The sequence below is a fragment of the Ranitomeya variabilis genome, chromosome 5 (assembly GCF_051348905.1).
Source record: "Ranitomeya variabilis isolate aRanVar5 chromosome 5, aRanVar5.hap1, whole genome shotgun sequence".
In the NCBI taxonomy this organism is placed as follows: domain Eukaryota; kingdom Metazoa; phylum Chordata; class Amphibia; order Anura; family Dendrobatidae; genus Ranitomeya; species Ranitomeya variabilis.
In genome coordinates, this window is record NC_135236.1 from 190,561,186 (window position 1) to 190,574,858 (window position 13,673).

The window sequence follows — 13,673 nt, forward strand, 5'->3', positions numbered from 1 at the left end:
TTACTGAAGGCTTCAGGGTCCTCAGTCCGGAATATGGTTAACCAGGCTGCGCAAGTCCGGCCGGTCCGATGGCACCTCCAGAGTTCCCTTTGCAGGTGGAAATCTGTGCCTACCTTCTAGCGCTTGTGTGTTGCGGTCCTCCCCTGCTGTGCTCACGGGATAGTCCCCACAACTGTTGTGTCTGTTTCTCGTGTTCCCTCACAACTCGATTCTGATGTTCTTCCATGTCCCCCCAGATCTTATGGTTAGGACGCACCCGTATAACGGGGAGGCTCAGAGCTCTTCCGTGACTCTAGCGTCGCCCCACTCCTGTTGTTACCCCCCTGTGTCTTCCTAGGTCAATTGGGTGAGACAGCCCGCCTATAACTGACTGTCCTGCCGTAGGTTTGAAGTTTGGCCTGGAGCTCTATACTTCCTCGGCGTTCCGGCCACCGGTTATGCGCCTCAGTGGGATGTTGCCTCGTCTTACAGCACGACTCCTACTGGTATTCTCCTTGTTGCGTTGATCTCGTTTCTCACTCAGCACAATAAACCTCGCTTCTTGTCCTTTCTTGGGGTACCACCGCTATATCGTGCAGGCGCGGTCCCGTAACGTTCTCTCCGGTTGCTAGGCCTCTGTCAGGATCCCACCCCTGACAGGGACCCCTCTGAGTCTCTCCCCGCAACACCCCATGCCACAGGGTGTTGCCTGTTCGATTCCCAGTCAGCTTTCTCATCTAACTTCCTGCCTAACCCCCGGTTTTACCAGATTGTGAGGAGTGGCCTAATACATAGAACCCTTAGCTCCCCCTGGAGGCCAGACTGTGAAGTGTATTGGTGTCTATGATACCTGGTCAGATGAACTCCTTCAGTGCCATCAGATGTACCATAGCCCCCCTTAGCGGCGGAGCAACAGTACTGCAACGACCAGGACTCTGGGGTGCTGCACTCCCCCCCGGTTAAATCCAGTACTCCTGGACTGGGAAGAAAACAACAATACATGTCAGCAAAAAGACATACAATTTTGAAAATGCAAGTACAAGTAAACTTTTTAACAGAGCTTCCCTTTATGGGAGGTGAGGACACTTGAACGTTACAAACATGGTTAAATACTTTAAATAACATACTATAAATACTTTTCTTACCCAACCGGGTATTCTACTAAGTGCAAAATTTTTGAACAATAATTTAACATTGCCTTTAAGGACGTACTCGCTGAATCCACTAAAGACCTTCTTATAAAACATTATAAGGCTAATCAACTTTTCTGCATTCTCCTTCTTCACATCTGCAGGACCGCCTGTCCTAACTGCTCCAGGCCTACTGCCTCTCCTTTCTGTTACAGGACCGCCCCTTTCCGCCCGGGCCTACTGCCTTTCTACTACTATACACGGTATAGAACTTATCATCCATCTTTCAGTTCGGATTACTGAACCAGCTCTGTATGGCTCCTAGGAGGACTCACTGACTAACCCCTAGTCGGGTTGTAGCAGCAAAACATCAGAAGGACAAACAGTTAACTATATACATATTCAGAAGATCAGGATATTTACTTGAACCAATCAGGGGGCAGCACCGGCGGAGGCAACCCCTTTGGATATTGCCCGCCGCCTGGTACTGCGTAAGGGGGAGTACTGTCCCATCTGGGGGTCTGCGTACCCACTGTCTTCCGTTCTGGGGCAGCTGGAGCACCGACCACCTGGGAGGACGCCCCCTTGGCCACGACAGTGGTTGAGGTGACAATGTTGCAGGTCATGGTTTTAATGACAGTGTACGTCGGAGTGACCTCGGTGGTCTTGGTGACGATCAGGGGCTGACCACGAGGGGGCACCTCTGTCACGGGGGTCAGCTTCACTGGCACCTTAGTCGGGGGTGTCACGGGGCTCTGCTTCTTGTGGACATTCAGGGCGAACCACCCTTTTTCCCCAAAGTGCCTGGTGTAAATAACTTCATCCCCCGGGCAGAGATCCTGGTCTGGGTGGCCCTCTCTGAGATGAGACTCCACATCCCATCGGTTAACAAAGACTTCGGCGTACAGGCCCGGCTCTTTGATAAAGCCCCAGCCTCCGCGGAGCTTGAAGGCGACAACGGTGCCCTGCCTGCGCGGGGCCTGGTGAGCGCTGGGGTCCTTGCGGGTCCGGTCCTTGACCGCCAAGTCCTTTTGGTGGTAGGCCTCTAGCCCAACCTGGTACGCCCTTTCTCCCTCCTCCCACTGCTGTTCCAGCTGGACCTGGTATTCCTCCCAGCTCAGGGCCTGTACCATCTCCCCTTTCTGTGTCTTCACCCCGGGGAACCCCATGAGGTCGGGTCCTAGGTTCACCAAGCGGCATACTGTACGCTCCGCATGGACCTCACTCAGCGGGGTAATTGGTGAAATCGGGGCTTTCAGGAAGTGTTCCATACCCGTTGTCTCCTCCCACGGTAACAAGCGCTGGAGTCTATGGGTCCCAGGGAGAGGGGGTGCCACGACGGGGCCTATCAACAGACCCTCAGCCAGCGGGGCAGGGTCGGCGGACTCACCGGTCGGCGCGTGTCCCTCCTCCTCGGTCGGCTCCGCCAGCGGTATGGTCAATGGGAGCATCGGCTGAGGTTCCGGCAGCAACGCAGGGTCCGATGTTAGAAGATCCTCCGCTGGCGTCTCCATCCGCAGCTGGAGGAGTTGTTCGATCAAGCCCTCCATCTCCATTTGCAGGAGGCCGGTCCCAATCGCGGAGAGCTGGCCACTGGGCTCGTCCGGGTGGCTGGGGAAGTCTTCGGCTTCAACCCCGCATTCCTGGTCTGAGCGACTCATCATGGCATCCTCCGCATGGGTCGCCTCCTGGTTCTTTTCCCGCTCTCTCCTTCGTGGGCGGTTTCGTTTTCTCTGTCTCCGCCCACCATTGAGAATCAGGAGGCGGATCTCGGCCGCTGACGGACACGTCCTCACGGTGCAGAAATATTTAGACTAAGCGGCCCATGTCTTTCGCGCTCTTCAGCTGGTCCACGCCTACTCCACGCCCCTCTTCTTCTCCTGCGCTCTCCTCAGCGCTGCAATGGCGGCGGTTTTTGGCGGCAAATGGCAATCCACAGTCTTTGCAATAAGTCACAGTCCAAGTATAATAAATCACAGTTCCAAAGCACACATGACCTGATTCTTCAGGCTTAAGTAGATCCTGTTCGTGACGCCAAGTTGTAGCGCCCCCACTGCCGCAGGGCCGAGGGGTACCCGGTACCGGGCCTCTGAGTCCCTGCTCTGGGATTGTCACGGTGGCTAGACCCGGTCCGTGACCCGGCTGAGGGGCGTACAATGAAGGTGGTGGTATGGGATGTCGTTATGGTGTGGTGAAGTGCCGGTTGCGGTAAATAACGAGGACACCAGGTTGCAGTCTCTTTACCTCTTTACTGAAGGCTTCAGGGTCCTCAGTCCGGAATACGGTTAACCAGGCTGCGCAAGTCCGGCCGGTCCGATGGCACCTCCAGAGTTCCCTTTACAGGTGGAAATCTGTGCCTACCTTCTAGCGCTTGTGTGTTGCGGTCCTCCCCTGCTGTGCTCACGGGATAGTCCCCACAACTGTTGTGTCTGTTTCTCGTGTTCCCTCACAACTCGATTCTGATGTTCTTCCACGTCCCCCCAGATCTTATGGTTAGGACGCACCCGTATGACGGGGAGGCTCAGAGCTCTTCCGGGACTCTAGCGTCGCCCCACTCCTGTTGTTACCCCCCTGTGTCTTCCTAGGTCAATTGGGTGAGACAGCCCGCCTATAACTGACTGTCCTGCCGTAGGTTTGAAGTTTGGCCTGGAGCTCTATACTTCCTCGGCGTTCCGGCCACCGGTTATGCGCCTCAGTAGGATGTTGCCTCGTCTTACAGCACGACTCCTACTGGTATTCTCCTTGTTGCGTTGATCTCGTTTCTCACTCAGCACAATAAACCTCGCTTCTTGTCCTTTCTTGGGGTACCGCCGCTATATCGTGCAGGCGCGGTCCCGTAACGTTCTCTCCGGTTGCTAGGCCTCTGTCAGGATCCCACCCCTGACAGGGACCCCTCTGAGTCTCTCCCCGCAACACCCCCTGCCACAGGGTGTTGCCTGTTCGATTCCCAGTCAGCTTTCTCATCTAACTTCCTGCCTAACCCCCAGTTTTACCAGATTGTGAGGAATGGCCTAATACATAGAACCCTTAGCTCCCCCTGGAGGCCAGACTGTGAAGTGTATTGGTGTCTGTGATACCTGGTCAGATGAACTCCTTCAGTGCCATCAGACGTACCATAGCCCCCCCTTAGCGGCGGAGCAACAGTACTGCAACGACCAGGACTCTGGGGCGCTGCAATCAGGACCTTTATTTGGTCTCTGATCACCCGCTATCATCGCTGGATCGGCGTGTGTGACACCGATCCAGCGATGTGTTCACTTGTAACCAGGATAAACATCGGGTTACTAAGAGCAGGGCCGCGCTTAGTAACCCGATATTTACCCTGGTTACCATTGTAAAAGTTAAAAAAAACCCACAGTACATACTCACATTCTGATGTCTGTCACGTCCCCCGCCGTCAGCTTCCCGCACTGACTGTGAGCGCCGGCCGTAAAGAAGAGCACAGCGGTGACGTCACCGCTGTGCTCTGCTTTATGGCCGGCGCTGACACAGTCAGTGCGGGAAGCTGACGGCGGGGGATGTGACAGACATCAGAATGTGAGTATGTACTGTTTTTTTTTTTTTTACTTTTACAATGGTAACCAGGGTAAATATCGGGTTACTAAGCGCGGCCCTGCGCTTAGTAACCCGATGTTTACCCTGGTTACCCGGGTGCTGCAGGGGGACTTCGGCATCGTTGAAGACAGTTTCAACGATGCCGAAGTCATTCCCCTGATCGTTGGTCGCTGGAGAGAGCTGCCTGTGTGACAGCTCCCCAGCGACCACACAACGACTTACCAACGATCACGGCCAGGTCGTATCGCTGGTCGTGATCGTTGGTAAGTCGTTAAGTGTAACGGTACCTTTAGGATCTTAGCATCTTGCCTGTCAGCTTGCAAAGTAAAGTGTTCTCCAGCTACACACAGTGAACAGGAACTTCCTGGTTCTTTTATTATTTTTTTTACAATGCTTTACTGGCATTATAACACTATTGTTGGAGACAGACACCCATGCACTATTAAACACTAAATAGCAATATATACAGTGATAAGCATTATTCCAACAGAGACTCGTATAATTTTTTGCATGCATGAAAAATAATGAATGTCTGAAATAGGTCTAACACATATTATGGCTACTTTCACACATATTTCTTTACTCCTTGTTGAAATAGGTGTTTTTCTTGGTTTTGCTGCCTTTAGTCTTAATCAGCAATGTGCACGACAAGGAAAACTACTGCATGAACAGGTGTGTCCAAATTTTAGACCGATGCTATACATCTAACACTTGCCAAACGTATGAAACGCACTTTCAGTTCTGTATCTCGGATGGACTACGTATTTTACCTCCTGATTATGGGTTTTCTAGTCTGTATCTGTTTGCTGCTTGTAGTAAGCAGAGTGACATGGCCTCCACACTTCTAAAGCTTCTCTTTTTGACATGTGAAGAGTGGTGAACAGCTGCAGGAGATCTATATTTGTCATCCTCCATTACTGCTGGGATATCAGTATTCCTGGGCACAATGTCTAAAATTACTTTAGGGCTTTCATGCTCGTCTTCCACAAGCTGATCCCAGAGTCTCCTCTATGCGGTTATCTCACACAAGGAGAGGAACCCAGATTATCAGGTAATTTTGTGCATGGCTAATTTATACCTCTAAGCCATTTATTAGCTTCATGCTGAGCTTCTGATGCCTCTTTCATGTGATAATGGCATGCCCTTTATAGTAAAAAAAAGTCAAAATCACATAAACTGCATCCAATATTGCATTTTAATACCTTGGCAGACACCAATTTCTGCAGTTAGTAGCTGGTTTATAGAAATCCTGATGTATTGTAGAATAAACTACCGTATATGAAATAAGAAGCTGCTTATTCTGTCTTGTTTCCTTACATACTTTTTTGTTTGTGTTCATTAGGAAGTCTACTTTTGCTCTTGGCTTCTGTATTTTATGTAATAGTAATAGTTAATGTGTGTCCCTGAAAAAATAGATCAGAAAATTGCATATCTAAAAATTCCCTAATAAATTCTCATAATTTAAATATGTTTCTTTAAAGCTTAGATAGTCAAGTAGTAATCTTGCAGCGCTTCTGTGAGTTCAATTTATAAATTATTGATATATTTTACTTGTACGTATAGGACAAGTCCAGCTCAGCATACACCGACCAACAGATGCACAGAGTTCAGAGCTACATATCCTATAGATAAATGGCGTGAATCCGGCATCAGATGCAATGTTAGAAATTAGCCCTCTAAGGCCGGGGTCACACATGCGTGTTTTACGTACGTAAGAGCGCAGAAACTACGTACGTAAAACTCGCATTACATACGGCACAATTATTCTCAATGGCGCTGCTCCTATTAGCCGTATATTACGGTTCAGTATTATACGGCTTTCTACGGCCGTACAAAATCGCAGCATCCTGCGTTTGTCAGCGTATTGCGCAAAAAAATCGCCAATGAAAGTCTATGGGGGCGAGAAAAATACGGATTCCACACGGACCAGCAGTGTGACTTGCGAGAAATACGCAGCGGTGTTAGTGAAAAGTCGGTAATTCAATTGCCGGCTTTTCATTTCTCCTGCACAAACCCGACAGGATATGAGACATGGTTTACATACAGTAAACCATCTCATATCCCCTTTTTTTTTTGCATATTCCACACTACTAATGTTAGTAGTGTGTATGTGCAAAATTTCAGCGCTGTAGCTGCTGAAATAAAGGGTTAAATGGCGGAAAAAATTGGCGTGGGTTCCCGTGCAATTTTCTCCGCCAGAGTGGTAAAGCCAGTGACTGAGGGCAGATATTAATAGCCAGGAGAGGGTCCATGGTTATTGGCCCCCCGTGGCTAAAAACATCTGCCCCCAGCCACCCCAGAAAAGGCACATCTGGAAGATGCGCCTATTCTGGCACTTGGCCACTCTCTTCCCACTCCCTGTAGCAGTGGATATGGGGTAATGAAGGGTTAATGCCACCTTGCTATTGTAAGGTGACATTAAGCCAGATTAATAATGGAGAGGCGTCAATTATGACACCTATCCATTATTAATCCAATTGTTTGAAAGGGTTAAAAAAACACACACACGATTTAAAAGTATTTTAGTGACATAAACACAGCGGTTGTTTCAGTATTTTATTGCTCTCTCAATCCATCAGCAACACCCTTGCTTGGAAAAATAATAAACGCACAAGATACATACCCTCAGCTGAACCGTCACGTCCCACGAGGTAATCCATGATCTGAAGGGGTTAAAATATTTTACAGGCAGGAGCCCTGCAAATGCAGCTGTGCTCCGTGCCTGTAATCCCCGGCAAATGAATGAAATGTAGGTCATTGACCTACATTTCCTTCAGTCGCGGTGATGCGCCCCCTGGTGGATGTCCTCATATGACCTGGAGCGTGGGAAAAAGTTCCCAGGCTGCAGTTCATGAGAACATCCAGCAGGGGCGCATCACCGCGACTGAATGTAAGTACAGATCACTGCTTTCCTTTCAGCACCCGGGGATTACAGGCACGAGCGAGTGGTTTATCGCAGCTCGTGCCTGTAATATTAGTTAACCCCTTCAGATGGATTACCTCGTGGGACGTGATCGGACATCAGAAGGTATGTATCTTGTGCGTTTATTATTTTGCCAAGCGAGGGCCTGGAAATGGATTGAGAGAGCAATAAATTATTACAACAACCGCTGTGTTTATTTCATTAAAATACTTTAAATCATGTGTGTGTGTGTTTTTTAACCCTTTCAAACAATTGGATTAATAATGGATAGGTGTCATAATTGACGCCTCTCCATTATTAATCTGGCTTAATGTCACCTTACAATAGCAAGGTGGCATTAACCCTTCATTACCCCATATCGCACCGCTACAGGGAGTGGGAAGAGAGTGGCCAAGTGCCAGAATAGGCGCATCTTCCAGATGTGCCTTTTCTGGGGTGGCTGGGGGCAGATGTTTGTAGCCACGGGGGGGCCAATAACCATGGACCCTCTCCTGGCTATTAATATCTGCCCTCAGTCACTGGCTTTACCATTCTGGCGGAGAAAATTGCGCGGGAGCCCACGCCAATTTTTTCCGCCATTTAACCCTTTATTTCAGCAGCTACAGCGCTGAAATTTTGCACATACACACTACTAACATTAGTAGTGTGGAATATGCAAAAAAAATGGGGATATGAGATGGTTTACTGTATGTAAACCATGTCTCATATCCTGTCGGGTTTGTGCAGGAGAAATGAAAAGCCTGCAATTGAATTACCGGCTTTTCACAGATATCGCGCTGAATGAAATCTAAATACAGAATATATATATATGTGTCTCAATGACATATATATATATATAAATATATATATATATATATATATATATATATATATATATATATATATATACTGTATATATGTTTTCCCTAACATTTGAGCACATAAATCCATTAGATGTCGGTTTTGCAAGCCTGCGCGAAAATCTCGCAGTACGGATGCCATACGGATTACATACGGAGGATGCCATGCGCAAAATACGCTGACACACCCTGACTACGGATCACTATTTTGGGAACATTTCTCCGTATTACGGCCGTAGTACGGACGTATAATACGTGGCGTATTGTCTTACGCCAAGTGTGACTCCAGCTTTACAGGAAAATAGGTTCTAATTGATAGAACATCACATAGTCCATTCTAGTACTAAAATGCTAATTTGGGCTTTAAACATTGGAAAAAATGTATCTTTGTGTGTCATATACCTTATTTGGATATTAAAATGAAGACTGAAGTTTTAAAGGGGTGGTCAGAAATACAACTGAATTTTCATTCTAAATCCCTATCCATTTAATGCTGTAATCTAAACTATTTTTTAATATACTTGAATTTAAAATTTCCCTTCTTTCCCCAACTCCACTATATAACTCTTTCTTTTTTTTTCCTGCCTCCCTTTTGATGACGCTTTGAGAATCCCAGTGCGTGCAGCAGCAGCAGCTGGAGTCACTTCCTAAGCATCTGCCCCCTTACTGAAACAAAACGTCTTCAGTAACCTTCATTATAGTGGCTGGACTAGTCCCAGAGAGATGTGCACAGTGACAGTGCGCTCTCTTGCAGGCTCTGATGAGCAGTTATGAGTCGGTAACAGCAGAGCGCACTGTCAGTGTGTGTTGTCAGAATACCCGGTGACAACACTTACGTGGTGATGCTCATCTCTGCATGACAGGTATTCTAAAAGCATGCACTGAAAGTGCGCTCTGATGGTGGTTCATTACTGCTGATCTAGGCTGCACAGAAAGCACGCTGTCATTTTGCACATTCCTAAGGGAGTGGCTCAGGGCCTGAAATGAAGGTCACTGATGAGGCTTTGCTTCAAGGAGGGGGCAGAGGCTATGACAGTGACCGCAGCCTCAGCATACACTGGGATTCTCAAATGCAAACAAAGCATCATCAATAAAGAAGTTGTAAAAAGAAAAGAAAAGCTGATAGATAGTGTAGTTAGGGAAGGTTAGAGAATTTTTAATTAAACTATATATTATAAAATACGTTCGATTATGGCAAAAATTAGATAGGGATTTAGGATGAAAATTAAGTTGTATTTCGGACCACTCCTTAAACAGATCAATTCTGGGCTCACATCATTTATTTGTAGACTTAGCTTCTTCAAATGTTCTGTTCTGTCAAGTTGTGAAGGAAGGGTTATATTTGTTTGTTATTCTGTTCAAATTGTGTTTTGCCATACAGTGGCATAGCTCATGCATACTTGTTAAAAAAATAAAAGTTTTCTGCACAGTATACTTTTTATAATGGCTAACTGTACAATAAACCCAGCATTTTTTTAGACAGTTAAATGTACACTGACTCTTTTGACACGCAACAGTTCTGTTGACCTATATAGATAAATTCAACATACGCAGAGAGAATATTTATTGCTAGACGTACACAAGAAACATCGTCTGAACAAGTTGTTAGTTACAACATTCTGTAAATTTATATTAAAAATTAAAGACAGTGACAGACACTGAAAGCACCTACAGCAGTTTCTCCCATCCTATCTAGAGTCTAAAATGGCAAATTTGCCAATCTGTACAACTGCATGGGTAAGGGACACGTAAACCAGTAGATTTGCATTTAACAAGTCTTGGAGAGGAGGATGAGAGATTATTATTAGTCTTTTAGATGTCCCAAAAAATAATTATAAAACACTGGAATAACAAAATCCTTTTCTTTCCTTGTCACTTTCCCTTGGCCATGATAAAACATCATGTAGATATTGGTGAGTCCAGTAATGGAGCTTGATAAAGTAAAGGAGCTTGAAGTTGTCAGATCAACTGATGATGATCCATCTATAGATCAAGCAGAACAATCAAAATCTAAAGAAGAAAAAGAGCCAGAGCAGAAGGGTCTGGTGTTTTATCATACTGATCTTTATGATTCGCACAGCGGGTTAGAAATATTTCCTGAAAACGAAGAGCAAGTACAAGAAGAGACATATGAACACAAAGACGTAAATAATTCTGGTGCAGAACAGACACAGGAGAATTTACAAAAAGAAGTTGAAGAATTGGCAAAAATGTATGGATTGTCTGAGGATAAAGATGCAGAAGAATTTCCATCCTTTACAGAACCATATCACCAAATGCCTACAAGACCTAATGTCCCTCACCCTGTGCAAACCAGTCAACACCCAAAACAAAATACAGAAAATAACCAATCTAAGCATGAAGGTGACATAAAACCTAAAGTTCTGGAAGATGTACCTCATACAGACAAACAAACTACAAAAGAGGATGTCGGAGAGGAAGTCGAAATTTCTTTAGATGGTGAAATTAAAGACAAAAAACAACTGCATCAAGAACATGTAAATCCTGAATCGTCTGATGACAGCTCTGGACATGTAGATGTCAAACAAGAAATCCCAGGACAACTTCCAGTTGACGGCTGTGCAGATGCGAGAACCAATGTTAACCAAGCAGATGGTACAGAGGCTTCATGCATCGAATCAAGTAATCAGGTCAATGAAGACAGAGAAGAAGCGCCAGACATTTTCTGTCTTGTATGTCAAACACCTATTAGAGCCTTTGAAAAACTATTTGGCATACACAAAGATCATGATGTCAAAGAAATCAGAGCGGCTGTAGAAGAAATCAAGGTACGATTTTTAGTACTACATGTATTTTAGTAATACATTTATTATACAGTTATTAATATCTTAAAGGCAGTTTGTCAGGTCAGAAACTGGTTTTCAAGCCTTTACAGTAAGAAGAGATGACATACTGTGCCTTAAGATTAAAAATCTGTGTTCACTAGGTTTATATACAAATGAGATACTTGTAGCCAGGAGCATACATAGAAATCAAGGGTTCCCATAGCAAAAGTTCTGATTGGATCCCCTGCCGACACATATTTGGCGGAGTAGGTGGGTTCATACCTTACTCCCAACTTTTCAAAACAGGGAGATGGACATATACCGTGGCACATGCATTGTACTTATGACAATACTAAAGCCTCTTGGTGTTCTCACCCAGTGCTACACACTTTTGATAACCCTTATAGAGTTTGATGCCCTAATAATGTCACTCCCCACACACACTGCATAATACTCCCACAGTAAATTCCCTCCCAGTACACAGAATTTCACTGCACAGTCCCTCCCACATTCACAGATTGATGACCCCGCAGTGCCTCCAGAAAAACTATAATGCCAGATGCCACAGTACTCAACTTACATTATGATGTCCCCACAGAGACCCCCACCACAATATAATGCCTCCCACAATACTCAACACAGCATAATTCCTCCCACAGCAATCATGCCCCTAAAGTGCACCCACACAGTATGTTTTCCCCGTCATTCCCCCACACCATATGATGGCCCTCACAGCTCCCTTATACACAGTATAATGCGCCCACAGTTCCCAATACACAGTATGATGCCCACATAGAACCCACATGTCACCAAAGCCCCTTGTACAGAATTATGGCTATCATAGTGCCCCTATTCACAGTATGATGGCACCATAAGCAACTCATATAGTATGGTGGCTCCTAGAGCTCCTCTATACAGTATGATGCCTAACTAGCTCCCTAAAAACATATGATATCCCCCACAGCTCCATATACACACTATTGTCACCCATAGCTTCCTATGTCACTCTCTGTTCCCTTTATGATAGCTGTGAAGCTACCTATACACAGTGTAACAGCCCCCACACACAGTATGATACCCCCATAGTTCCCTATACACAGTATGATAACCCCACAGGACACAACACACATGATCCACCACATAGCTCCCAGCACATATGATGGGCCCCACACAGCATCTTGTCCCTCATGCAAAATGATGGCCTGAAAGCCCCCCACACACACACTATGATGTCCCCTACACAATATGATGACCTTGCAGTCCCCTGCATAGCATGATCCCCCCACAGTTTCCCACACAGTATGATCGACCCTAAAAGTACTGGCATTTAAAATAAGTAAAGAATACTCTCATTCCGTTGTTTACCCAATGTGTAGCTTTGTTCTGTGCAGTGCGCAGACTGAGGTTCCATGCCTCCGGCACGATCAAGGGACATCATTGCACAGAATGGGCTGAGTCTCAGAAGGACGAAACAGAGGCAGGTCCAAGCACCTCTTGTCCTCGTGTCTCTTCATCCATTCTGAAGACTTCACCAATGTGGCCTTGTTGTTCTTCCAAATTCTAGAAGCCCTTGGAGAGCACTTCAACCTCAGGGATGTCAGAGGTAGTAGCTACATGGAATGAAATATTGGGATGTTGACCATACACAATAAAAAAAGAGAGACTTAGCACTGAACTCCCTCACATGGTTACTGTAGGAAAATTAGGCCCAAGGCAAGAGTTTGGCCCAGTCACTGTGGTGAACATTGATGAAATGCGGCAGGAAATTGGTTAAGATCTGATTGACTCACACTACCTTGCAGTTGGATTGAGAATGGTAGGCTGAAGAGCAGTCCAGGGTTACATTCAGTAGTTTACAAGAAGCCTTCCAGAACCGTGATGTGACCCATCAAGATGGGGGTTATGCTGTATGAACTTCTTTGCAAGCACAGGAGCAGAAGGGAGACAACAACGTAAAGTGGGCCATATTTGAGAAGTGATCCACAACTAGCATACACTGGAAATTCAGTAATGAAGTCCATCACAATATGCTGCCAGGGAGCTGCTGATATAGGCAGAGGTAGTAACCGACCGGGCAGAAGCTGTTTCTGAATCTTATTCTAGGTACAGAACAACAGGCCATGATGAAAACCACACTATCTTTGCGCCGGGATGGCCACCAATGATGCTGTGAAATGAAAAGAGCCATTTTCTTCTGCCTGTCATGAACACCCAATTTAGATGAGTGACCCCACTGAACAACCTGCTTCCTATCTTGTTTCCCGGTAGAACCTGAGACAAGTCCACAAAAGCGATAGTAAGCATCCTACTCCTGGACAGAAGATAAAAAAGACCTAGAAAGCGCATCCACCTTAACTTTCTTGTCCTCTGGCCGGAAATGGAGACCAAAATCAAAGCCAATGAAGAGCAATGACCTCCTGGTTTGACATGGATTTAACCTCTTTGCAGACTGCAGGTAGGC

General features: G+C 46.1%; 1 protein-coding gene across 3 annotated transcripts in view; it reads left to right on the top strand.

The window, feature by feature from the left end:
* Positions 1–5,463: 5,463 nt before the first annotated feature.
* FSD2 (fibronectin type III and SPRY domain containing 2) overlaps positions 5,464–13,673 on the top strand; it is a 60,495-nt gene continuing 52,285 nt past the window's right edge. The window contains exons 1-2 of one of the 3 annotated variants that reach the window (XM_077263653.1): positions 5,464–5,715; positions 10,334–11,215. In XM_077263653.1, the coding sequence (XP_077119768.1) occupies positions 10,352–11,215 (864 nt within the window). In that variant the 5' untranslated portion in view covers positions 5,464–5,715; positions 10,334–10,351. The remainder of the gene's footprint in view (positions 5,716–10,333; positions 11,216–13,673) is intronic. The other 2 variants (XM_077263652.1, XM_077263651.1) reach the window with 2 other exon arrangements.